General features: G+C 51.0%; 3 protein-coding genes across 3 annotated transcripts; 1 reads left to right on the top strand and 2 right to left on the bottom strand.

Moving 5' to 3' along the window:
- The first annotated feature begins 495 nt into the window (after positions 1–495).
- Positions 496–11,359, top strand: UBE2Z (ubiquitin conjugating enzyme E2 Z). Its single transcript, XM_030508845.1, has 7 exons — positions 496–937; positions 2,448–2,520; positions 4,236–4,423; positions 6,303–6,414; positions 7,026–7,138; positions 7,672–7,762; positions 9,542–11,359. The coding sequence occupies exons 1-7, from the start codon at positions 603–605 to the stop codon at positions 9,710–9,712; spliced, it is 1,083 nt and encodes a 360-aa protein (XP_030364705.1). The 5' UTR covers positions 496–602; the 3' UTR covers positions 9,713–11,359.
- Positions 11,360–12,311: 952 nt separating this feature from the next.
- Positions 12,312–16,376, bottom strand: SNF8 (SNF8 subunit of ESCRT-II). The gene is made up of 8 exons (XM_030508846.2): positions 16,283–16,376; positions 15,713–15,763; positions 15,086–15,224; positions 14,675–14,779; positions 13,994–14,066; positions 13,246–13,387; positions 13,008–13,082; positions 12,312–12,565 (listed from the first exon to the last, which is right to left on the bottom strand). The coding sequence occupies exons 1-8, from the start codon at positions 16,334–16,336 to the stop codon at positions 12,428–12,430; spliced, it is 777 nt and encodes a 258-aa protein (XP_030364706.1). The 5' UTR covers positions 16,337–16,376; the 3' UTR covers positions 12,312–12,427.
- Positions 16,377–17,226: 850 nt separating this feature from the next.
- GIP (gastric inhibitory polypeptide) lies at positions 17,227–21,824 on the bottom strand. Its single transcript, XM_030508844.1, has 5 exons — positions 21,685–21,824; positions 20,514–20,654; positions 20,056–20,187; positions 17,926–18,018; positions 17,227–17,373 (listed from the first exon to the last, which is right to left on the bottom strand). Exons 1-5 carry the CDS (start codon positions 21,756–21,758, stop codon positions 17,364–17,366), a joined length of 450 nt encoding a protein of 149 aa, XP_030364704.1. The 5' UTR covers positions 21,759–21,824; the 3' UTR covers positions 17,227–17,363.
- Between the last annotated feature and the right edge of the window lie 2,118 nt (positions 21,825–23,942).

Here is a 23,942-nt window from a genome sequence, read left to right as displayed (position 1 = left end):
CGCTGCGGTGGTGCTTGTACCTCTGGTGAAGCAAAAGTGACCTTGGAGCCGGCGTCCCTCGCTGCTGCTGTAGGTGACCGAGTGCTTCAGGCATGAGCGGGGGTGACAGAACAGAGAGAGGTGATGGGCTCAGGACCGCGCAGGATGGAGCAGAGCTGGCTCCCATCGGGACGGGACACCAGCATCCCGCTGTCACCCTGCTCCGCACCCCGGGTGCTGGTGTGGCTGTGGCCATGCCGAGCCGCTGTGTCCCGCGGGTTAACCCGTGCTGTGCCGGGTCTGTCACAGCCGCTCCCCAACGGGAAGTTTTCCACCCCAAAATGCCCCAAACCGGCGTTTCTTCTGCCTGCAGCCCGGGAGACCTCCGCCGCAGCAGGGGGCGCGCTGCTCCCCGCGGAACGCTCTACCCTGAGTGCTAGAGGCGCTCTGGCGCCCCGGAGGGCGGCTCTATGGTGGTGAGGGGCGGGGAGGTTGTTGGCGGGGGGAGGTGGCGCCGCTCTGGCCGGCGGTCGGTGGTGGAGGCGCGCGGCAGGCGCCGCTCTGGCCGGCGGACTCGGTGGTGCGGAGTCCCGGAAGCGGCGTTCGCCGAGGCCGGGCGCGGAATGGCGGAGAGTCCGGCGGCCGAGGAGGCGGCCCCGGCCCCGGCTCCGGCTCCGGCCGCGGTGCTGCCGGCGGCGGCGGGCAGCGGCGGGGCCTCCTCCGGCGGCGCGGGCAGCCCCGGCGTCTTCATCCCCGCCGAGCTGTGGGCGGCGGCGGGGTTCGGCGCTGCCACAACGGGCGGTGTCGCCGCCCCGGGGAGCGGCGGGGCCCCCATCGCGGCGGCGGCGGCGGCCGCGGGGGCCGCGCTCCTCACGCACTCCGCCTTCTGGGACCCTACGGTTAGCGGCGACTGGGACAGCGAGCGGCCCAGCGCGGCCTGCCTCCTGCGGATCAAACGGTGAGAGCCTCCGCGCCCCGCCGCTCCCGGTGCAGCCGCCGAGGGCCGCGACCCCCGGTGTGCCACGGCGGGGGAGCCCCGGGCGGAGGGTGGGCTCGGCCGCGGAACCCTCCCGGCGGTAACTGCCCCCTGGGCCTCACCGGCGGCCTCGGGGAGCTGCGGGCAGGCCCCGGGCTCTGCCGTTATCCCGCGGCTCTCCTGGGGCAGACCCGCCCCGGGATGCTCCGTGCCCGGGTGCGATGCGGCGGGGTCTGCCCAGCCCCCGGTACCGCCATCCGGGGGCTCCTTCGCCCTCCCTGCCCGCTGCTGTGGGGCGTTGGGCAGCGGGAGCTCAGTGCCTGCCTCCAGTCCTGCCCTGCGGGTCAGTGGCTGCTCCTCGGAGGTGCTGTTACCGGAGCGGGGAGAGAGCTTCCCGGTCCCTGTCAACGCAAGATGTTTATACTAAACCTGCCCGTAGCAATCCTCCTTCGTGCTGTGCCCACCCTGCCCTGCCCCTTTGCTTCTCTGGTTAAAGCTGGCGTGTCGATAGCCTTTGCTAGAACAAGCAACATGGGCTTGTATTGTTCGAAGTGCTGGCGCTGGTTCAACAAGTCCTTCCTCTTCCTTCGGAGCGAGTATCCCTGCCTGCCAGGCTCTTGCTCATCGTCGTTCCAGAGCTTGTATAATGTCTTCTAAAGACAGCACCAGTTAGTTGGGTGGTTTCCAATGCAAACACCAAAAGCACTAACCTTGGTTGCAGGAAGGAGAGGCTCTCCCCTTGCTCTCACACTTGTTCTCACCTTGAAACCTCTCCGAGCTCTGCTTGCTTCCCAACGGGGAAGGTCGAGTGGGAGCTCAGTGTAGCTCTGCTGATGGGAGGCAGCTTTTGGGCCAGGAAAGGTAATGGGTATGTGAAGTGTGCAGAGTTGTAGGTGATTTGTTGTTCTTCACTTCATTTGGTCTGAGTTCCTTGAGAGCCAAGGCCATGGGGATGAAGCTCTGTGTGTGCACGTGCATCCAAACTGCTCTTGAACCCACTGTCTGATTAAAACCCCACGTTTCTCAGAGCAGTAACATCTCAAAGGCCACTGAGTCACGGCGTGTGGGGGAAAACAAGTGACTGAGTGTAGGAACGGGATCTTGTAAATAGTCTGAGTGTGGAGAGGAAAGGCAAAGGGAAGGAAAAGTCATCCTTTAAACAACAAACTTCACCTCAGAGGACTTTTGAACGACTGCTTTAGGGGAAGGTTATGGGTGAGGTGTTGCTGGAGCTGAACACAGGACAGCCGTTCGTCAAGCTGTGCTTGGTCTGCTGCCTCCCGCGTTGTTCCGTTGGAATGAAGGAAATTCCTCAACTCTTTTTGAGGGACAACTCGAAAAAGCTCAGGCAGAAATGAGTCAGAGCCCAAAGAACAATATCTACCTCTTTGCAGGTTCCATCTTAAAAGTCTTTGCATCTAGAACGTTCAGTGCCTCGAGGGCTGATGAACGCCAAGGGAGATCTTGACTAATTCCTGTTTCCTTTGTTCAGGGATATCATGTCCATTTACAAGGAACCACCGCCGGGAATGTTTGTTGTGCCTGATCCTCACGACATGACCAAGGTAAGAGAAGGTTTGGAGCTGGTTCAGCTCGCCCCTGCTCTATATGTTGCTGTTGATGGCTGCTCTAAGGGTCTGCCCAAACGGAGTGTTCCCTTAATGTTCTGAGAGAAGTCAGGGTGAGTCTCACAAGAGCATCACGAGGCTCCAGTTTTCCTGGTGACATGGAGATGGGCTGGAATTAAAATGGGAGGAGACCTTCAAGGAAACTGGTTCTGTGGAGAGATCCCATCACAGGGATCTGAGGAGCTTCCACAGATAAAGGCAGCTCTGCTTTAGTGGCCCTGTGAACCAGTGGGGTGCTGATCCAGCTTGTTTCATCCAACTGATGCTTGAGAACAGTCAATAGAGCAGCTCAAAAATGAGGGAGCTCCACGGAAAGCTGTTGGCCATGGGGGGCTTGTCAGAGAAGAAATGAGAGACATCGCTAGGAACAAGCAGTGCTGGAGTATCTCTAATCTGCCTGTGGGACCTGGAGATGTTTAACTGTTGTGAGCTGGCAGCGATGTGTGTCCCCTGCCCTGCTCTGGAGCTGCCTGCTGGGTTCTCCCAGGTACCAGGGTTGGGTGCAGGTCTGGCCCGTGCAGCCTCTCCCACCACGTCACCCTCCAGCAGAGCTGCTCTCCGGGGACACAGGCACGGCTACGGCCTCTCCTGCCCCGGTTCTTCCCATCCTGGCTCTCAGGCTTTTCCAGGAGGGGGAATTGCCACTTATGTCCGAGGGGATGCAGTGAGCGGGGAGGCAGAGGTTGCTCAAACCGTGTTCCTGATCTGGTGTCTTTCTCGCCTGGTGCTGCCCCTTCTCCAGCCGTGTCGCCTGCTCATGGTGTGCCTGTGTGCGAGGTGGCTTTGCTTTCCCTCTGCTGCACACTTCTCCCACTCCCCTGCCAAAGGATTCCTCCAAATTCCTCCCATGGAAGCACCTGCCTGACTTAGGGCTGCTGGGTTTTGGAGGCAGCACCAAGGGAGAGTCTCTGCAGAGCAAACTCCACCTGGGGCACTTACTCTGCGTTCCCTCCGTGTGTGTAGCTGAACGTGCCAAAATGCCCTTCAACGGAAGCGTGGGTTTGTAGAACACCAGCCCTGGGGCTTCCAGCTGAAACCCCAGGGAGGTGGGAGGATCATGGAAGGAGGCTGCTTGGATCACTTGGGGAACAAGCTTCCTTAATAGAGTGAAGGGAGTAGAGAGTTCCTGCAATGCAATTGAAATCTGTGAGGGTAATTAGCATGGAGAGAATAGGGTCTTAATTTTGGATCCTGGCAGAGGAAACGGAGTGATTGGCTTTAAGAAGACCAAATGAGCACGAGACCATCCCATTAAGGAATGCTCTGGTTTTGGCAGGAATTCTCGCGGGGTGGGTTTGGTTTTACCTTTATTTTACAACGAGCTATATTTCGTTTCCTATGTATTTGCAATCTTGAAGCACCCGAACTGGGATTCAGCCTGGTTTGGTCTGTCTGGAGGTGGCCGGGAGGCAGCTCTTGTGGCCTCGGGCCAAGCCTCACCATTGGAAACCTGCTTCGCACATGGAGCGCGGCAGAGGGGAGGGAAGCAGGGAGGGGGAAGCATGGCCTGCACATGGCACGTGCTTGTGGGAGCTGCTGCCTCCGTGCTGCTGCCTGGGTGGAGGTTTCTTGCCTTCGGTTGGCTTTGTGGAGGATTTGGATGCTGTTGCACAGTTTTGAAGTGGTGCGCAAGACGGGCTTTTGTTTTCCAGATTCATGCATTGATCACAGGCCCATTTGACACGCCTTATGAAGGGGGTTTCTTCTTGTTCCTGTTTCGCTGTCCTCCAGATTATCCCATCCACCCACCAAGGGTCAAACTGATGACAACGGGAAATAACACAGTGAGGTTTAACCCCAACTTCTACCGCAATGGGAAAGTCTGCCTGAGTATTCTAGGGTAAGAGGAGACTTTGGCTGTTTTGATGGGAAAGCAGGAGGTGGCTGCGGGCTGTGCTCTGCCTCACGCATCCTTCTCAGCGCATTGTGCCCTCATCTTGCCCCAGATGTGTGCTTGGATGCACCTTTCTGCTTCTGTGAAGTTGTGTGCACAATCAGAGCCGTAAAGCAGCACCAATTCCTCTACTGCAATAAGAGTCTAACTTGTCTTTAAAAGCACTCGGGAACAGAGCAGGGGAAGCACAAAGCTCAGTGGATGCTGCTGCTTTTCTCCTGCTTCCCCTTGCAAAGCCTCGGACCAAGCACTTTGTTTCTTCTGCTTTTGCGCTTTGCAGCCTGGTCTTTCATGTTGTTTGAATGTAGGTTTTTGTGGTTTTAATTTCCTCTCTCTGTGTGGGTTTAAAAGAAATAAATAAATAGAATTAAAAGCCGCTAAGAACTTCCTTGAGAGCCATTTGACTGCTCTGGGCTTCCACCTACACGTAGTATGTGGGGCTGAGCAGTGGGTGTAATGATTTACAAGCACTGCTCCCATGCTGCCTGTTCAAACAGGCTCCACTGCTGCAAATGCTGGTTATTCACCTGCTTGAGTTTTAAACATGTCAAAGTCCTGGTGGATTGAATGGCTCTTACGGCTCTGCCAGGGGAATCCTGGCCGTGGGGTGGTATTCCCAACCCAGGAAAGAAAGGCTTTTGCTGAGCCTCTGGATTGGTGCAGCTGGGCTGTTAGTGCCTGGTTCCTTCTGCTGCAGAGAGGTAGGAACAGCAGCCAGGTGAGGAAGGGGCAGCGATGGCTTCAGTTGCTCTAAGGGTCTGATCACCCAGCAGGAGTCTGAGCACTGATGTGGTTATAAGGCTGCCTTTGCTGGGATGGTTTTAGCAGCGCTGGGCACGTGCCACTTCCACCAAAGCTGAGTAGCTGATACCCATCAGGTGATAGATACTGGCCCAGAGCTGGTTGAGAGATGCGTGGTGCTGGGAAACATCTTCCTCAGTGGAGGAGTCTTCCTGATCTTCCTGATGCCAATGCCTGCAAGGCGCTGAGATGTGGAGGGCACACCTTGGGGGTCTGAATGCTCCCACACAAGCTGCTGCCTTGTTGCTCATGCAGTTGTAGCCCCAGCGTGGAAGCTGAGTTATTGAAGAGTGAACAAAGAGCCTCAGCCTTAGCTGAAATGGGAAGCAGAGAGGGAACTGCGAATGAAAGGGATTTAGGAGGATCATATGTGGGTCAGCACATCCTTGTTCAGCTCACAGGGAGACAGGTCTCTATCTGGAACTAGGATATTAAGGGCAAGCAGCAGAACAGCTTTTTCTGCTTATGCTGTTCTGCGTAAAGGTTTTTGTACCCTATGTGTATGAAACGGGCACCTTATTCTGCTTATAGCAGAGCATCCATGAGTGCTTTTGATGGCTGTCCTTGTGCTGAGGGTCTGTGTTTTACAGACTCCCCAAGTGGTTGTCTTCTTTGAGTCTGAAAATCAGATTTCACTGCTGAAAAGTTGTTGGGTTTGACTTCTGGGAGTGCTGCTCCAGGCTGCTGTGTGAGGTGATAGCCACACACCCAAAGTTCCCTCTAAAATGCTTGGAAATACTACTTTTCCTCATGTGTGATGCAGTGGAGTGAGGTTTACCAGCCCCTCCTGCCTTACTCAAGCTAAAGTACTCATTTAGTCGAGAGAATAAATTACTTGGACCCTGAAAACTTCCTCCATGTCCAGTGCTTTCTGTATCTGTAGCAGCTCTTTCTCTTCCTGTTGCATTCCTGTGAGGTACAGCCGTGCTTTCCCGAGCTTTCTGAGCCGTGGTAGTTGGAGGGATGGTGCTTACTGAGCCAGTCCTGCCTCCTTAACTGCTGCTTTTCTGTTTTGATGCCTCAGCACTTGGACCGGGCCTGCATGGAGCCCAGCACAGTGTATCTCTTCAGTCCTCATCTCCATCCAGTCTCTGATGACTGAGAACCCTTATCACAACGAGCCCGGCTTTGAGCAGGTGAGAGTGGGAGGCGGCTCAGCCCTGGTTCTGCAGCTCTTGGGCTCTTCCCTCCACACCTTGCTTGGGGTGGCAAATCCCAGTCTGGGAATGGGGACAAAAGTAGGTTATGTTGCTTGGCTCTTTTCCAGCTTGCTCTGCCTCTAGTCAGAGCTTGAGGGGGAGTTGTAAGCCAGCTCTGAACCAGAGGCTGCTTAGCTCTCTCCTATGTGTAAGGTAACTGAAGAACATGAGGCATTTGGGAAGTTGCCGGGGAGATGGGATGGCTCTTCATTTCTCTGCTCCATGACTCCTGAAATGGCTTCCATGGCACATGCTGTCATGCAGGAACCACACTGCTCAGGTTTTCATGGTCTCCAGCATCTTGGGGAGAGGCAGGTTGCTGTGTTAACTTCATCAGTTGACCTGTCCCCACCGCTGTGTGAGTCCAAGCCTCTGGAGACATGTAAAATCTTGCCAGCTTTTCACTTGCGGTATAAATGAGCTCAGCGTACCCAGAGCAGGCAAAACCATAGTGGGTTCATGCACCGGTGAGATTCGTCAGGCCCAGGAGGGAGAGATGAAGAGCCATTGCAGTTGTGTGGACTCACTGGCCCAAATTCTCTTTCCAGGAGAGACACCCCGGGGACAGCAAGAACTACAACGAGTGCATTCGGCACGAGACCATCCGAGTAGCAGTGTGTGACATGCTGGAAGGAAAGTGTCCCTGTCCTGAGCCACTACGGTATGGAAAAGAGACAGGGAGGGAGCCTAAGAAAGTGGGTGTGGGGAAGCAGGATAAACTTCTCCGGCTGCTATTCCTGAGATTTGCTTCTGGGAAGAGCAAGTCTTAACTCTGCCCGGTCCAGCAAAGAGTCATTTTGGTTCCCCCGAAGTGGATGGCTGCATCTGTGTGGTGCCCAGGAGCTGTGCACTGACGAAGGCTGTGTTAGTGGATACAATGGCTGCATCCTCAGACTTGTGTTGGGGAATAAATGTGCCTTGTCTTATGGGGGGGGTAAAAAAGAACCCCTCAGAGGGAGGGGAGCACAGCTGCTGTGGGAGCACGTGCAGCAGCTCTTCAGCTGCAGTGATGCTGTGGTTCATTTCACTCTGCTTCCTGCCTCGCTGTACCCTGGTAGTTGTCTGGGACACCCTGCCTGGGTGTCCGTGCTGACTACAGAAACTGGAGTTCGGTGGGATGGTGTGACCCTGGGTGATGTGACTGTTGTAACGCTGTCATTTTGTGCTGATGGTTTGCTCTCTCCTTGCATTCAGGGGTGTAATGGAGAAATCCTTCATGGAATACTACGACTTCTATGAAGGGGTGTGTAAAGAGAGACTTTATCTCCAAGGACAGACAATGCAGGTGAGTGGCAGTTGATTTTCTTGTTGATAACACACTGCCTTAGGTGAGGGTGTGTACATAGAGACAAACAACAGTGTGTAGCACCTGGAGTACGTGGATCTTTTCTATGCAATGTCTGTTCCGACTTTGAACCAATCATGAAACAGACCTGAGACATTCCTGTGGATAAAGCACTGCTGTGCCCAGGTTCAGAGTACACAGGCAGTATTTTCAAGGCTGGGTGCTGGACCTGAGACACTCAGGCAGGCAGGTACTTCTTTCAGCAGTGGAACCAGTAGGTACATTTTACTTTCATGTGGATTTGGTGTTAAGCAGGGAGAGCACGTGTGGGTTATCCAATGCTGGTGGCTACTGAACTCTTCAGTACTTTCCTCTGGGGTAACTGGTAGTTTCTCTTCTTCTGGGGTTTCTTTGCTCATGCAGCAGATAGGAGCATTTCTCTGACACTTCTTGTTCTGTCAGATACAGTTGAAAGTGGCTGACTGAGTCAAAAGCTACTAGGGGAGGAAGAGGGTGGAGGAACAGTGACAACAGAGCAGACACAGCTAGACAGGTTGAATACAGGAGCTTGTTGCTGCAGGAAAGTAGACTTTGAAGAATAGATTGCCAAGCTATTTGCATGTGAACAGACGTGTCTCCCTCCCTCATCCGCCACCTCTTGTCTGACTCATTGAGAAATTCCACTTCTAAGAAAAGATGGAGGTGGTTGATTTAATATCTTGTGTCTCTGAGCCCTTTTTTCCTGTCAGTGCCATCAGTGGCTGTGTAATTCATAAATTGAAAGCACTCCCAAAGCAGGAGAATTCATGTCTGGAGTGAGAAATTTCCATAAGGAAGGTCTGCACCTGACTTAAAGCTGCATAGAATACTGAGCTGAAAGCCATGTAGTGAACTTTGGTGACATTAGAGGATTGTCAGGTGTGGCCCCCTCTTGTTTCTTCTTCACAGAGCTGGGGCTCAGTTGCTTTCTCCAGGGTTTGTGAAGATCATGGTGTTGTGCTCAGTTCCAGAGGTAGTGACTGCCAGCGTTGGTTTGTTGCACTTGTAAATAGTAGTGCAGGAAACACGAGCACAACGTGCTGGAGAGATGGTATTGTCATACCAGGCTCGGTATCAGTTGAGTGCTTGCCAGATGTGCTGTCTTGTTAGCTCTGGAGCCAGATGTTGGCTTGTACCAAAGATTCCCATCAGATAGGACAGTGTAAACTCCACTTGCTATAGCCCTGGCAATGTGTCTTCGACCTGGAAAGGGGATAAAAGCAGCAAATGTTAAATGATCTCCAAAGACTTTCTGACTTGGCTACATCTCAGCAGGGACCTTGATTTTAAAACGAGAACAGTGATGCTTTCATCTGGACAGGGTCTGTGGCACTAAAATGAAGTGTGGCCAAATCTTTGGCTGCTGGATTTTAGCAGCTTTCATTTGTAATATTTTCTCTGCCTCTCTGGAGTAGTCCTGAGACCAAATCTTTGAAGCAGTTCGCTTTCTCAATGCTGGTAGTGGAAATCCAGCCTGTGTTTGCCTGGCCTTTCGTCTGGTTTGGAGGTTTGCTTGGGTTTGTAAGGTTTCCCAGAAGAGACTCCAAACAGAAACTATCAGGAGGCTTCAACCTCTGCCACGACAGTGGGAAGTTAAGGGGCCTCTCCTTCATAAGTTAAGATTTAACCTTGAAGTCTTTGACCATTTGTTGCCCAATTACTACACAGCTTTCTTCTTTCTGCCTCTTTCAGGAAGGATCCTGGCCTATGTTAACAGGCTTATCTCTGGTTTTCTTGCAGGACCCTTTTGGTGAGAAACGAGGCCACTTTGACTATCAGTCCCTATTAGTGCGTTTGCAAGGAATTCGGCAGAAGGTGCACGAGAAACACCAGCAGGAGAATACAGAAATAGACTCTGAGAGCAGCTCCTCCGAGACAGAGACAGACACTCAAGGCTGCTCTAAAGCTTAGAGCTGCGTTAACGGTGGAGAGGCCAAGCCATGGGGATGTTCTGTCTTCACACTCGAGAGTACCCCTGACAGACTTGACAACCAAACCAGCGCCAGAGCGGGGAAAACTGTGGGATATCTTCAGTCTCCTTTTACTGCTCTGGTGGAGAACGCTGAATGAGAAGACTTCATGCTAGACAAAGCCAAGCTTGTGACAGGCTACTCGTAAAGGTACTTACTATGCTAGGAAGCCAGAGCATGTGGCATCAGGTTATTTTTTGGAAAAACACCTACACTGGTTGTTTAATTATTATTATTATTATTTTTTTTCCTCTCCATTTGATTAAAGAATGAGATCTAGACTGCAAATCCTCTTTACAGCTTTTCTGTTCCTAGACAGTGAGCCCTTCCCTGGGGCCGTGCTGAACGTGGAGCTGTAGCTGTGGGAGTGCTTTGATGAGTCCAGGGTATGACAGGGCCCACGCGCCGTGTTGTGCAGGTTGGGAGCCTCTCTGCTCTGTGGAGCCCAGCTACCTGATGTCTTTCTTCTAGACACTGTTCTAGACAGACCAAAGATAAAGAGCAGTGGTGGAATCTGGGCTCCTTTCTGAAAGCTTTACTCAAGCCCTGGGTGGACTTCATCCACCGAGACTTCAGGGCGCAAAGGGGCGGATGAAAAGTGGAAACTGCAAGAATCCATATATCGAGTGCAGGTGTGTTCATCCGGGTGTTTTGGGGAAGGGAGGGTGAGGAAATCATTGCTCAGAGATGGGAGGAGCACTTAAGAAGTCCAGTTTGTGTATTGTTTTCTTAAGGTGTTGATTTGGATTTAGCGTTCTAGAGATACTTGATTCCGGCTGCTCTGAGGGGAATTCCTGTTCTGTTTCCTTCACTGAAGTACTCTGCTTCCTACCTGTAGTGAGTGTCATGGTTTATTTTCCTCTGTTCTTCCTCCTGCCACCACTCCCCTGCTGCTACCTTGATCCATGCTAGAATAAGGGGCAATTCTAGCCAAGGAAGCCACTGTTTCTGGGTGGACTTTGTCAGAGGCATACGCCTTGTTACCAACAAATCCCTTTGCCAAACCTGGCCGAGCACAAGCCAGCTGAGTGGGTGAAGTTGAACACTTCAGTGTATTTGACGATTTTAAACAGCAGCTTTTTACTGTGAGCAAAGGTCACCCTCTTGGAGAGGTGTCTGCTGTCTGCAAGTGCCATTACATCAAAGATGTATTCCTTGGGTGAAGGTGAAGTACCCATTTCTCCAGGTACACGAGCCTGGTGACGATGGATTGGAGCAGTTGAATATTTTGTTGATAAAGAGCTCAATCTACTTGTTTTTGTTGTTAATGATTCTTTTGATGGGAGCTTTGATAGAAAGCTAAGCACAAAGTTGCACATTGTCCCAGGCCCTCTCCCACTTTACTTAAACACCTTCCCACCAGCTGGGCCCCGTTTCAGGCTCCTGATGGTGGTGGGAGAACTTCCAGTGGTCATCTTTGGTCTAAAAGAAGTGCAGAAAGAGGGGCTCAAGGACCCCCTGTTGTGTTCTGTGCAGAAAAGCAATGCCCATGTGTCACTGAATTCTTCTCAGTCTCTGGTTTCTATAACTCTTGCAGAACTCAGAAGCCTGCACACTGCTGCTTCCGCAGCTCTGAGAGGTGGAAACATTCCTGAATCCTTCAGGTGCCGCTTAACAACTTGGGAACCTTTAGTTCCCTTTAGCAAGCAAACTCCCCTGGGTCTGTCATTGGCTTGATTTAGACTGAAACCCTGTCTTCCCTTGAGGGAAAGCTCAACTTACACAGGACTCACTCAGCCCATACACCAGATGAGAGTACCTAAAGCGGTGTACACCTTGAAATGAGGTCCCAGGGAGGCAGCGGGGTCTCCTGAGAGCTGTGTGCTACTTCACTGCCTCTCTAATCCCATTGTAAATGTCACGTTTTTCACCATTCAGTAGCATTGTGGGTAGAGCTGTGGCTCTGCTGCCTTCCCAAGGCAGAGCTGGTTCTGAAATCTGTTTGTGATGCATGTGGCGTTACCATCCACCGATACAACGAGACAAGAAAATGCCTTATCGTGGACACTATTCACATAACTAGCATGTGGCTGTAAAAGAGAAGTATTAGTTTTATAGCTCTAATGTTGTCTGTCCTACCATTTCTGAATGTTTCCATTTCAAAGTGACAATCCTCAAATGACTGCTTTAGGCAGAGATGTTTTAGCAACAGATTTTTAGACCTAATTGAGTTGAAAATATATGCACAAGAGTCACTCTAAGATACCTGTTTATATACTATTGTACATAAGATCTTTTTTTTTTTTGGTGCAATAAAGTTTGTTTTGGCAGAATCTAGCCTGTGGTATTCCTTAGTGGAACAACAACTCCCCTTACAGAGCAGAGAGGACTAAAGAGCAGCTTCTCAGCATCACTGCTGGCTCCCAAGATTCTTTAGCCAGAGTCCCATTTGGATTCTCCCAGACTGCAGTTGCCAGTAGCAGCTTAGATAAGCTTCCTCTTGCTGTGGTAATCAGTTGTCTGGAATGGTAAGCAGCATTTCCACCCACAACAGAGGAGGAAATGCAGAGGTAAGCAACCGTGAATGTGTCTTATGAAACTTTTCAAGCTAGACACTTTACAAAACCTTTATTTCAAGTCCACTGTCCCTGTGTTGCAGGTGATATGCAAATAACCTCACAAGAAGAACTAAACACAGGCACAGAACACGTAGCAGTCAAGGTATTGCCTCCTTGGCTTCCTCTGGAGTGATTTCCTGAGAGTACAGCTCTGTAAAGAGAGCAGGCAGCCAGTACTGAGGTTCTCCTGCTGCCTGCGTATCCAGCCAGGCCATTCCTTCCTTCAGCAAGTGTTCCTATACAAAGAGAGCAGAAACTGTGAGTGAAACTCAACTAAATGGCTGAAAACTCATTCACAATGGAGGCCTAGAAACATTTATTTCTAGGGTAAAGGAGGGTGTAGAATTTGGGCTACAGTAAGTTTTACTCAACTTGATCAGGAGAAACACAGTTCAGACCTCCAGCCATGTCCACTGTGCATATTTATGTAGCACCTGAGCTAATGAGCCAAGGTTTAATGGAGATTAGTGAAGCCACAGGAATATCTGCAGCTGCTGAGATTCTGCTTTCCTCAGTGTATGTTTATGCAGTGTGTATTTGGTCTGCATTTGGCCTACCAGCCAGCTTTGGAACCCCTGTCCATGCCATGGTAACACAGCCCCGGGCAAGTGTCTGCTGTGAGAGCAGTCCTTCCACACTGTCACTGAACTCCAGGGTGCACGAGACCTTCATACGTACCAGCACTTGCTTTGCACGTTCCGTCTCCCACTTCAGGCTGGACCTGATCTCACTGACTGTTACGTAGCCCTTTTTCTGAAATGAGAGGGGAAAACACCATGTGCTTATAGTCAAGACAAGTCTGTAGCTGAGAAGAGTGTGGACCGTTTTGCCTACAGGCCTGCTCTACAGTTCCCTGGCATGGAAGCAATAAGGTTCTTTCAAGGAGGTTGTATTTTAACGTCTCCCGGCTCAGTACCTCTGCCAGCTGCAAGACGACAGTGTGATCCATGTTCAGTTCAGCTGGCACCGACTGGACCAGATATGTTCCACCAACAGGGATAATCCCAAAGCCACTCCCCAAGACCTTCAGTTTCTTGATTGCACGAAGGAGATCATCCCTGAGAAGCAGAGGTCAGTGCAAGGCTTTAAAGCAAGAGCCTCTCTCAAATACACACTACATTCTGTAAGTGAGGAAGACGTGATGTGCAGAAGCTCTGAGCAGTAAGAGCTCCCTGGAACAGGTAATTTGGATAAAGCCATTTAGAATTAAGTTGGTATATGTGTGCCCCCCTTCAGAAGGGCAGACTCACATTAGAGACACACTTGTAGCACCCGAGCTGCAAAACTTCAGCCCCAATTAGTGATCATGGTGAGTTGTGTCCTGTCTGCTCCTGTAATGATGGGCGTCAGTCCCTTCCTTACAGCCTGGGAGGCCACTCAGCTTCAGCAGACTGGCAGCAAGAGAGCTGGATTTGCAGGGAACCAGTTGTCCCCAGCTCAAGACAACAGTCCTTTGTGCCTTAGGGCTGCCAGAGGAAGCACGCTGCTGCTTTCTGAAATGGTTAAGTCATTAAAAGTGAGTCACGTGTAAGTGGCTCCATTGCTAGGAGTCAAATTTGGACTCCAATTAACAGCAGCACCTTCAAGTGCTGCTGAAGTCAGGCACCCCCTTTTTATCCCGAATGCCACCCGATCCCCCTTCCCGGCAACACACAGACACTCACTGGCTGACATCCTGAGCAAACTTCCCCCTTCCCTTCAGCACTTGCTGATGAAGTTCTTCCAGTGTTATCAGACCTAGGAGCCAACAGACAGGAAAGTGTTAGTGCACAGCAACAAAATCGCTCCAGTGAGAGCAGTCAAGGGTCCTTTGTGTGCTTGCCACTGGCTCACCCCTGCTTTCCATTTTACATGGAGCTGCTCATTGTTCCCAGTATCAAGTGCTGGGTGAGATAAGCCTTGAGTCACTTGTGTTCCCAGAACTAACATGCAGCGGTCAGCTGTTGCCTTCTCCCACAGATGTATGAAACTCAAGTTTCAGCTGGCTTTGCTGTAGCCCATTCCTGGTCTCCAATTGCCCTTTTGGAGTGAAGAACATCTACTGTCTTTTAATTAGGCACTTATCACTGGTATTCCAACTCTTCTGCACGTTGCTGTGATCCTTCAGACACAACCTTACTGCCAGGCTCAAAGCAGTAACTTACAGCTTCGTACTCCTTCAAGACTCATTGACCCCTGCTTCTTACCCAAAATACTGTGAGTTATGGTTTTGGTACCTAAACAGGGCAGAGCTGGCTGATTTCTGTAGGAATCAATCAAGCTGTAGCTGTAACCAGGCTTTTTGGGGACAACAGAAACAAAACTGCCATCTCAGTATCTCCTCGAGACAAGAGTGGGATCCTCACCTCCATTCCTGTGTTTCAGAGCCAAGCAAACTTCAATGATCTGCACACCCAGTTCGTAGTAAAAGTCTCCAACTCCCAGCATCTCTGACCAGAATCCTTTACCAGCTGTGAAGCAAGAAAGGAGAAAAACATCCTTCCTTAGTGGTGTGAAGCAGGCTGCTCACAAACCTCACCGTGAGGACTCAGATCTATTAATGAAGAGCCTCTGTTTTGGTTATCTCCACATGTTTTCCCCCACCCCTTTAAGTAAATAGCACCCAAAGGTGCATCCCACCAAATCGCAAGCCCCAGGAATCAAAACACTATCAGCTTTCCTCAAGGACAACTTCCACCAGCTTCACTGTGAGCTCTTTACAGCATGAGAACAATGAGCCACATCCTCGAGTGTTAACCCCGATGCCTGTTCCTCACACGCCAAAGGATCCACTCCGATTGTTGCACACATATCCTGGAACTGGACCCGGAACTCTGGGTTTTTACGGATCTCTTGCTTGTGTTTGCTAGCAAACTCTTCTAGGTTGGTCTTAAACATGTCCAGCTGCTTAGACATCTGAAAGAGAATTGCAGAGAAGTGTTTCTGTCTTAACACTCATTTAATGCAGTTCTTGCATAAGCCCCCACCAAGCACTAAGGAAGACCTCAAGAAACAGGTCTCTGATGTGCTGCCCACCCGGTGCTGATGGCCCCAGTGGCCTCAGAGGAAGGAAACAAGATAAAAATCAGAATCCTCCACATGTACGCTTTTAACACTGAACACAAACCAACACCAGACCACAGTGGAGATAAGACAAGGCAAAGGGCTGTGCTGAACCAAGAGGTTGGCTCAGAAGAGGGGCAGAAACAGCTCTACAGAAATGAGATGCTGCCGAGGCCTCAAGAAGGGAGGCAGAGTGAGGCTTGCAGCAAACAGCCCCGCTCTCTGAAGGAAAGGCAGCCTAACAAGTACCATCATCACTCATGCTGCTCACAGATAATGCTCTGGATGCCAAAGCAGAGGGGGAATGAAGCTCCCGCTGCCAGGGCAAGGTGATATCCCACCTGGGCCAGCTGGTCTTCGGCCAGGACCGTCCCTCGCTCCTTGTACTTTGCCTGCAGGAGGAAAAGGGGATGACGAAGACAGCGCTGAAGGACGCATGGACCAGAACCCAAACCCGGCTGCGGGAGATGCTCCTCAGGGACGGACAAACCCGGAGGACGGAACAGGTTACCCGAGGAAGCTGTGGCTGCCCCATCCCTGGCAGTGTTCAAGGCCAGGTTGGACACAGGGGCTTGGAGCAACCTGCTCTAGTGGAAGGTGTCCCTGCCCGTGGCAGGGGGGTGGAACTGGATGAGCTTTACGCTCCCTTCAACCCAAACCAGGCTGGGGTTCTATATGATCCTATGACACACGGTGCAGAGTGCGGGGAGCTCGGGGCCCCCGGCTCGGCGCTGGCAGCGGCCGGGATAGCGGATATAAAGGCGGGGAGCGCCCCGGCGGGGCCTGGGCCCCTCACACGGCACCGGCGGAGCTCGGGGTGGGGGGGCCCGGCGGGTCCTGGGCCCCTCAAACGGGCCTGACCCCCCCCCCCCCGGTGCCTGCCCGCTCCCCCCGGCCCCGCCGCCCCTCACCTCCGCGAGCTTCTTCTTGGCGATGGCGCCCGCGCCCACCCCCCGCCGGTGCATCCCGCTCCCGCTGCCCGTCGCGCCGCGCCGGACGTCATCTCCCCGCGACGGGCGGCGCCGACGAACGGCAGCTCCCCGCCTTCCTGCCGGGCACCCATGGGTGCCCCCATCGTGTAACGGGGAACCCGCACCCCCCCCCCTCTTCGGGCATCCCTCCCCCGGGGGCCGGCGGGCACTGAGGGGCTCGGACCGCGGCGGGGGGGATAATGTTAGGGTTAGGGGAGCCTGCTGTGTGTATGGGGAGTGGGGGTCACTGGGGGGGGAGAGGCGTTGTTTGGGGGTCCCGCAGTGGTGAGGGGTGCCCCCGAGGGGGATAGCCCTCCATGGAGGGGATTCAGCCGCCGCAAAGGGGGATAGCGCTCAGTGAAGGGGGTTTCAGTCTCCCGCAGGGTGGGGAGCTCTCACTGGAGGGGGTTTCAGACCCCCCCCCCCGGGTGGGGGAGCGGTGTCTTCCATAAGGGTCACCCCCAAGTGGATCCAAGTCCGTGTTTGTGGGGCTGGAACCCCTCTGGGAGGGTCCCCTCTATGGTGTGCACAGCCCCGGGTTGGGAGGTGAAAGGGGGGGGGCAACTCCAAAGGCGTGGAAGGGCAGGTTGGCTCCTGGTGGGCTCTCCCAGGGGTTGGTTCCGCACAGGGCAGGCTGAATTCCACCGTCCCCAGCTGATGCCGGCAGCAGTGTTTGATCCATCACCCAACAGTGTGTCCCAAAGGCCTGGAAACCCCCGGTCAGGGTCTCTCCCTGCTCCAAGTCAGGCAGCCATAGGCCTGTTCACAGCCACACAAGGAGCATTGTGACTCTTGGGAGCCTTGTTTGGAAGGACACTTATTTCTTTAGCAATTTAGTAGTAGTTTATACCCCATTCCCCAAATCAGGGCTTATCTAAATGGTATTTCAGCTTCAGACTAGACTCTTTATTGCTTTCATTAGCAAAACAGACAACATGTAATAGAACAGAGTGAATGTAAGACTTCTTCCTCCTCATGTGCCATGATAGGATGGAGAGTGCTCCTTGGGAGGGTCCTGGAGTTACGCAGTCCTAACAAAGCAGAAGTGAAAGGGAACAACATGAATTCCTGTGGAACTGCACTTAACCATTTTCATTTGGTTCCTATAGGAAACAAGGCACAAGTTACTGCTTTCTCTACCAACTGCTTCCCTCTGATACCTTGAAAAGCCATTTTGACAGCAAGATGTGTATCAAAGTTAGTCTCTAATAGTAAGTACCTACAAGTTTTGGGGGAAAGTCAGCCACTGGTTGGAGGAGAGAGGTGCAAACAAGTGTTTCCCTGCAGGAAAGGCTGCAGTATGGGCTCAACAGTTGCTTGTTTCCTTTGGCCCGCTGGCTTGGCTCACATTGTCTAACCAAGCTGCATGGAATTGTCTGTGGGACAGAGCTGCCTCTTCTTTCCAACCTACATTTATTCATGGCCAGTTCATCCCTGTTTGTTCTTGTGAGCACCCAGTGGTCATCTAAGGAAATCCTAAACCCACTGACTGAGCACTGCAGCAAGCACCTCTGGGGACAAGGGCTGGAAAAGGGTCTGTGGGGATGCTTGTAACAGTAGGAGTAGGTAGAACAGCCACTCACATTGCTCTGCAGAGATCAGTGGACATCAGCCATGCCAGAAACTCCTGGTTCAAAACATCCTTCAAACCTTCTGAACCTTCCAGAGAAGTAAAACTGCAAGAAATGTGCCAGGCCAGAAAGACAGAGGAGAGGCAGTAATTCAGACACACCATGTTAGAGCCTCTTACAGTTCACAGGGATCTTTTCCTTGTCTTCTAATGTCTTTGACTCAATTAAACCCTCAAAAAGCTCTAACCTCCTTTTGCCATGGTGAGCTCCTTGAACACAACACTGCCTTGCTCTTGGTATGTTTGGGCTGCCAAGGGGGGCGAGAAGGAACAGTCCAGTGACCCCCCTGCACCCCACCTCCTCCTAGACCCAGCAGGCACCAAAACAAAGGCAGAGCGTGGGTGAAGCAGCATCTCTGCTCCAAACTCACAAAGGAAAGTCTTTTTTTCCAAGAAGGACTTTCCTCCCTAAATCGTGGGGTTTATTTGCAATTAAGCAGATTAAGGGAGACACTAGGAAACATTTTTTGTTTTAATGAAGCTAATCAAGCTAATTAATCTCGAGCATCAAAGCTTTCCCTTCCCCCTCCCAGAACAGGTTAGACAAACATCTGTCAGGAACAGTTTAGGGCGCGTTGATCCTGCTTTGGAGCAGAGGTCAGACTCAGTGACCTGCTGAGATCCCTCAAAGCCCTCGTTTCTTTGATTGTGTGTTTGCAGGATGACTAGCAATGCTCAGTGTCTGATTTGGTGAGGGCTTGGCTTGAGACACCTCTGTGAACCAGATCTGTGCGCCTTTCCCCTACCCTGGGTCATCCCCCACACCCTGCTTTCTAAAGCATTTTTCATGCAAGAAGCTGTCAAAGACAACAAATCCCCCCCAGATTCCTGTTCTGGGTGACTGTCCCATGGCTCCCAGCAGTTAGAAATTCCATGTGTTTTGCCAGAAGACACCAGGATTGTGCCTCAAGGATGGGGGCTGCGTGCGGCAAGGGCTTTTCTTCTCCCTTCTTGCCACCATTTTAGGATTAAGCAAGAGCAACCTGTTAGGTTTTGCAAAATCCCCTTCACGTGAAAGGAAATGTAGCCCTCCTTCAATTGGCGGTGGTTTTCTTTAAACACACAAAGTGCCTGAGAGCAGATTTGCCTTTGGACTCGTGTCTAATTTGCTTTTTGAACATTTGTGACATGAGCTGAGGCTGGGGGAGGAGAAACAGGCTATTGACAGGCTGTGGATATGCTGACACAGCACAAAGCCGAGATGCACAAGCGTGCTCTCAGCCAGATGGCTTAGGAAATGAAGGCACGAGCTGCAGCAGCGCAGAGCTCCGTATGGGCTTGGTTCCCTTGCGCTGAAGAACCTATTCTGAGCAAGCTCATATCGCCATCGTTATCGTGATAGTAAGAACTCGTAGTAGTGATCTGAGGAAAGAACTGGTTTGTTTCTTTTTTAAAAGATAAACTGCTCAACACACTGAGTGTGTGAATGAGTTTTCATCGAATCCCAGCCTGGTTTGGGTTGGAAGGGACCTTAAAGCTCCTCCAGTTCCAACCCCCTGCCGCAGGCAGGGGCACCTTCCACTAGAGCAGGTTGTTCCAAGCCCCTGTGTCCAACCTGGCCTTTGTTGTTCCCCCCCCCCCCCGTGGGTTGATTGATCTAAATCAAAATGTTTTGCAGAAATGTATCAATTAAATCTCATTTTCATGGAGAATATCCTTGGAGAGAGCTTTGTTTGGATTACATCAAAGCACTTGGTTCTGACTTCTCTGTTCTGGTGGTGTTAGAGGAGCGGATGCGCTTCAGCCCTGTCAAAAAGCCACACTTTGACCTTGTCAAAGCGCTGGGGTTTGGTGAGGCTGTGCTGACATTTGCGAAACAACCACCACAAAAAGACCCCAATCATCTGTCTTATTTAAACTCGTGATTTGGGAGAAATGAGGAGAAGTTTCTGGTCTTTGTTGTTTTCAGGAGGCAGAGTTACAAAACCGTGACATTACCTTTTGAAATCAAAATCCTCTTGTTTTCCTCTGCAACACCATTACCATTGATAACCTGCCCCAAAATGTTCCTTCAGAAGTTACACACTTGGACACCTCACCCCTCCCTGAGCCCAGACATTTTCTTTCCAGCCTCCCATCTCACCTCTGGTTTTTTTTGGCTTTCAGGAGCCAGGAGAAGAAATCTTTGGCTTCCTGCGTGCCCAGGTCCAGTCTTTGGCCATTCTCAGCTGATCCTTGAGGCTCAGCTTCCCTCTTGTACGGCTCGATCATGTTGCTGGAAAGGCGAAACGGGAGGAGATTAACCCGAGAAGCCACAAGAGGGAGCCCAAATGCTGCTTTTCCACGACTCCCAGCTCCCTCCCACTCCATCTGCCAGCGGCGGGGTTGGACAGGGAGAGGATTAGTTGTGCTGTGTGCCGATAGATCAGAACCATCTCTAGGACTTAGAAAAATGAAAGCAAAAAGAAAACCAACTCCCTAGAGAATCATTGCTGCAGCCTAAGAAATGCATCCTCGGCTCTACATTCTTCTGGAGCCATCAGTTGGCTGATGACGGCTGCGAGTTTGGATCGTAGGAGCACCGAAAGTCTATACACTTACTCGCTTTTCTTCTCCCGTCTGGCTAGCAACCACTCCACAAAGTTCTTCTTCAGCATGTTATCCATCGTGCGGCTGTAGTCACTTGCCAGGGTGGCCTCGGAGTAGCGTCTCTGCAGTGGTCTAGTGCTGGGAACCCCTATACTTACACTGGGGTGAGAGCACAGAGGCAGAGTGAGCCCAGCACCGGCTGGGAGGACGCGCTACGCGAGTTCTGCTCGGGCTACACGCGGTGGCCACACGGTCCCTCCAGTCAGCGAGGTTTTGTGGTCACTGAGTATCTCTGTTGGCGCAGTGACTGTTCCTGCCTTGGGAAGGGGCTGGCATGCTCCTCACCCATTTTGCTGGCTGCTCATGCAATGGCAGCCTGGGGGGAGATGAGCTCTAGGTGTTTGCTGATCACCTGGAGCCAGCGTGGTTTGCCCTGCTGCAGCTTGGTTCACATGGAATTTGGCTCTGAGCTAAGGCACCAAGTGGGCTCCAGGCTCCTTCCTTCAGGGAGCTGTGCACTGAGGACCAAGGAAGCCTGTTCCCGTGTCCTCAAGAGGTTCAGGGGTGGATGGCAGGAGATGAGAGCTGACCTTGAGACCAGCACAGACCTGGCCAAGTGTCGACATAGTTGGTGGCTACCTAAGTTAGCAAAGGGTTTGAAGGCTTTTTTAGGACTACTAAGCAGGATTGCAGCAACTCCTACTGCTCTAATAAGGATTCTTTCGGATCATCTGGGGTGGTAGTTGGAAATTCCATAGCAGGAGTCAGGGGAAGTCTCTGTTCTATACCTGTTTTATGAAACTTGTCATATTTTCAGAAGCTTCCAAATACTGGCTGCCCCTAGCCTCACTCATGTGAGATGATTACCTCTTGTTTCTAGTTCTCAGCCAACCTTCTTCTCTTCCTGGTTGACTTCCAGCTTGTTCTTCCTAACCTAGAGCCATGAAATTTGTAGAGAAAACTTGGGAGTTCCTGGCTCTGGGTCAAAGGCTCAGGGCTTTATTTTGATATCTCTGCTATCATTTGCTTATCTCTGTATGCTTGGCTGTCTCTATTATCTGACATCTACCTCAGGACTCATGTTCTCACCTACTTACCAAGATGCCAATGGAAAGAGTCCATTTGCCTCCAGTGAGGAGCTGGAAAAGGCTCAAATACCCTGTGAGCTTTCCAAAACACTTACCTGGAGACGGTCTCTTCCATCAAAACAAAGCCCAGAGAAGCGAGGAGCAGGGAGAGAACTTTGAAAGACACCATTTTCTCAGCTGGTTTCTCTGTTCAAAAGCAGAAGGGACACAGGGGACAAGTGACAGGATGCTGAACCCAGAGGGATGGGTGGTGGCTGGGCACGTGCCTGTGCTTGTAAATGTGTTTCCTCAGCCCTTGTGCTTGGAGCAGCCTTCTCCATCCTACAAAGCCCTCTTCTGCCATTCCCCGTTAAATTACTTTTTCAATGCCAACGCTCTTTCCCACTGTGGTGTCTTTTAATGTTGGTTCCCTATACTTTTATTGTAACCATCAAATTCATTGTGGGTTGCACATTCCTGGAGTCAAGGGCTTTGTCTTCCTCCATGTTTACAAGCTGACCCTGTGGGTACCTCATTGTGCTTTAAGGGTCGATTCAGTCTCAAGTATGTGAACGGGAACATATATTGGATCAGGCAATTCAGCAGCCATGGCATCCTGCTTATCCCACACTGTGGTTCTGCCGGATTTAGGAGCCTGATCTAATTCCTAGGGGAGTTTCTGCTGGGATGGATAATGCTTTATGTAGGGACTGGAGCCAGAGCTGGTGAGTATCAGTTATGAAAAATATCCCATGGACAGTGACAGGATTGGATTCCAAGATTTATTAGTTTCAAGCTGTTCCTAGTCCTTACATCCACAGTTCAGCTCCATAGCCCTTGGACATTTGAGCTCTTTTAATTACTATTCCAGCTCTGCAAACTCTATACAAAAATGGTTTTGATCTTGGCTCACAGACACATTTTGTTGTTCCTCACCTCACTCTTTGTTACAGCTCTTTCTGGAAACAGCATTGCAATGGAGAGCTGCTGTTAACAGGAATAATACAGTAACAAAAAGAGAAGGTCTTTATCAGGACTCAAGTATCCATCCTTCAAATATTTATTCGTATGTTGATAGAACTGTTTTCCTCCAAGTAGTTATTTATACTCTTAAACTAGCCCAGTGCTGGTTTTGCACAGAGAGAATGGGCAAGTTTGGATGTTGTTTGGAAACGTGGCGTTCTTTTCTTCCTGGAAAATGGTGGCATCTTTTACTAATGTTTTCAGCCCTTCCTATTATTAAGAGAGAAAACCACTCACTGTGCTCCATTCTCTCAGCTACAGCAAGTTCTGAGGAATGCTCTTAAAAGCAAAGGTGTAAGATTCTGAAAGTCTCTAAAGTACTTCCAGCTAAAGCCATAAAAGACAAATCATTACAGAGTGTGTTAACAGAAGAGGTAAATCCCATTAGACAAAAAGCTGAGGAGTATTTTAAATGAGAAGGGGGAAAAAAGTGATGATTAAATAACTGAGGTTTTCCCCTCTTATTTGCTTTTTATTTCTTCTCTTGGTGATGGAACTGTGGGTATAATGATGCATCTGAAATTAGGAAAGTTGTGCAAGAATATTGTTATGCTGGAAGGTGATTATTGATGATGCTAACAGAGGAAATGCATCGGAGCCTTAATGTTGAGGAAGGGCAGTACTCCTCTTCACAGAATTTACCCAAAAAGGGAGGAAAAGCAGCCTGCATTTTCAGGGAATATTGACAAACCATTTTGGAATTAATAGAGGACCCTTTTGACTGGGTGACATTGATCTGGAGCATGGAGTTTGCTGCGATATTTGTGCTGCTTTGATCCTATAATTTGACTTCTTCACAAAGGGAGGAGCAACTGGTGGAATCTTTACAACACAAAGCTCTTCCCGTCCCCTGTGCAATCCTGTCTGCATTGGAAGAAGCATTGTCCCTGTTTATCCATAGCTGGGAGGTCCCAAACAGCAACTAAGAACCAAATTCTCCTTATTTCCCTGTGTAGGTGCAGATCCCAACCTGCTGTTTGCCGTGGACCCACTGTTCCTCTGAAATAACAGCATTTCCCTTTACAACCCAACACATCCATTGCTGCAGAACCAAAGGTATGGGCTGCTCCTGCTCTGCTATGCCTGACCTAATCAAACACTGTTCACTCCCAAGCTATTTCAGGGGAAAAGACACATTGAAAAGAAAGAATGACATAGAGCTTCTTACCTTTCTCTGTCTCTGAAGCTGCCCAGAAGATTTCAGCTGGTTCTGGTGCTGGGGAGACCCTTCAGAGCTTTTATATACGTTCGCTGTGCAGAACCAAACCCACTTGCATGAGGCAAACAGGAAATCAAGCACCTAATCAATGTAATTCAAACCCATTTAGAGCTGCTTCATTAAGTCTATTGA

This window comes from Strigops habroptila, chromosome 19, assembly GCF_004027225.2.
Source record: "Strigops habroptila isolate Jane chromosome 19, bStrHab1.2.pri, whole genome shotgun sequence".
Lineage (NCBI taxonomy): Eukaryota > Metazoa > Chordata > Aves > Psittaciformes > Psittacidae > Strigops > Strigops habroptila.
This window is presented reverse-complemented; position numbering and strand designations above follow the sequence as displayed.

What these genes read in the sequence shown, in the direction of transcription:
- UBE2Z (XM_030508845.1), top strand. Translation starts at nt 603, where the DNA reads ATGGCGGAGAGTCCGGCGGCCGAGGAGGCGGCCCCGGCCCCGGCTCCG. An exon ending in ACGAGCCCGGCTTTGAGCAG is followed by an intron (nt 6,415 to 7,025) that starts GTGAGAGTGGGA and finishes TTCTCTTTCCAG; the next exon opens with GAGAGACACCCCGGGGACAG. An exon ending in TCCAAGGACAGACAATGCAG is followed by an intron (nt 7,763 to 9,541) that starts GTGAGTGGCAGT and finishes GTTTTCTTGCAG; the next exon opens with GACCCTTTTGGTGAGAAACG.
- SNF8 (XM_030508846.2), bottom strand. Translation starts at nt 16,336, where the DNA reads ATGCACCGGCGGGGGGTGGGCGCGGGCGCCATCGCCAAGAAGAAGCTC. An exon ending in CCAAGAAGAAGCTCGCGGAG is followed by an intron (nt 15,764 to 16,282) that starts GTGAGGGGCGGC and finishes TTCCTCCTGCAG; the next exon opens with GCAAAGTACAAGGAGCGAGG. An exon ending in AACGTGCAAAGCAAGTGCTG is followed by an intron (nt 12,566 to 13,007) that starts GTACGTATGAAG and finishes CTCTTTGTATAG; the next exon opens with GAACACTTGCTGAAGGAAGG.
- GIP (XM_030508844.1), bottom strand. Translation starts at nt 21,758, where the DNA reads ATGGTGTCTTTCAAAGTTCTCTCCCTGCTCCTCGCTTCTCTGGGCTTT. An exon ending in AGACGGGAGAAGAAAAGCGA is followed by an intron (nt 20,188 to 20,513) that starts GTAAGTGTATAG and finishes TCGCCTTTCCAG; the next exon opens with CAACATGATCGAGCCGTACA. An exon ending in AAAGCCAAAAAAAACCAGAG is followed by an intron (nt 18,019 to 20,055) that starts GTGAGATGGGAG and finishes CATTTCTTGCAG; the next exon opens with TTTTACTTCTCTGGAAGGTT.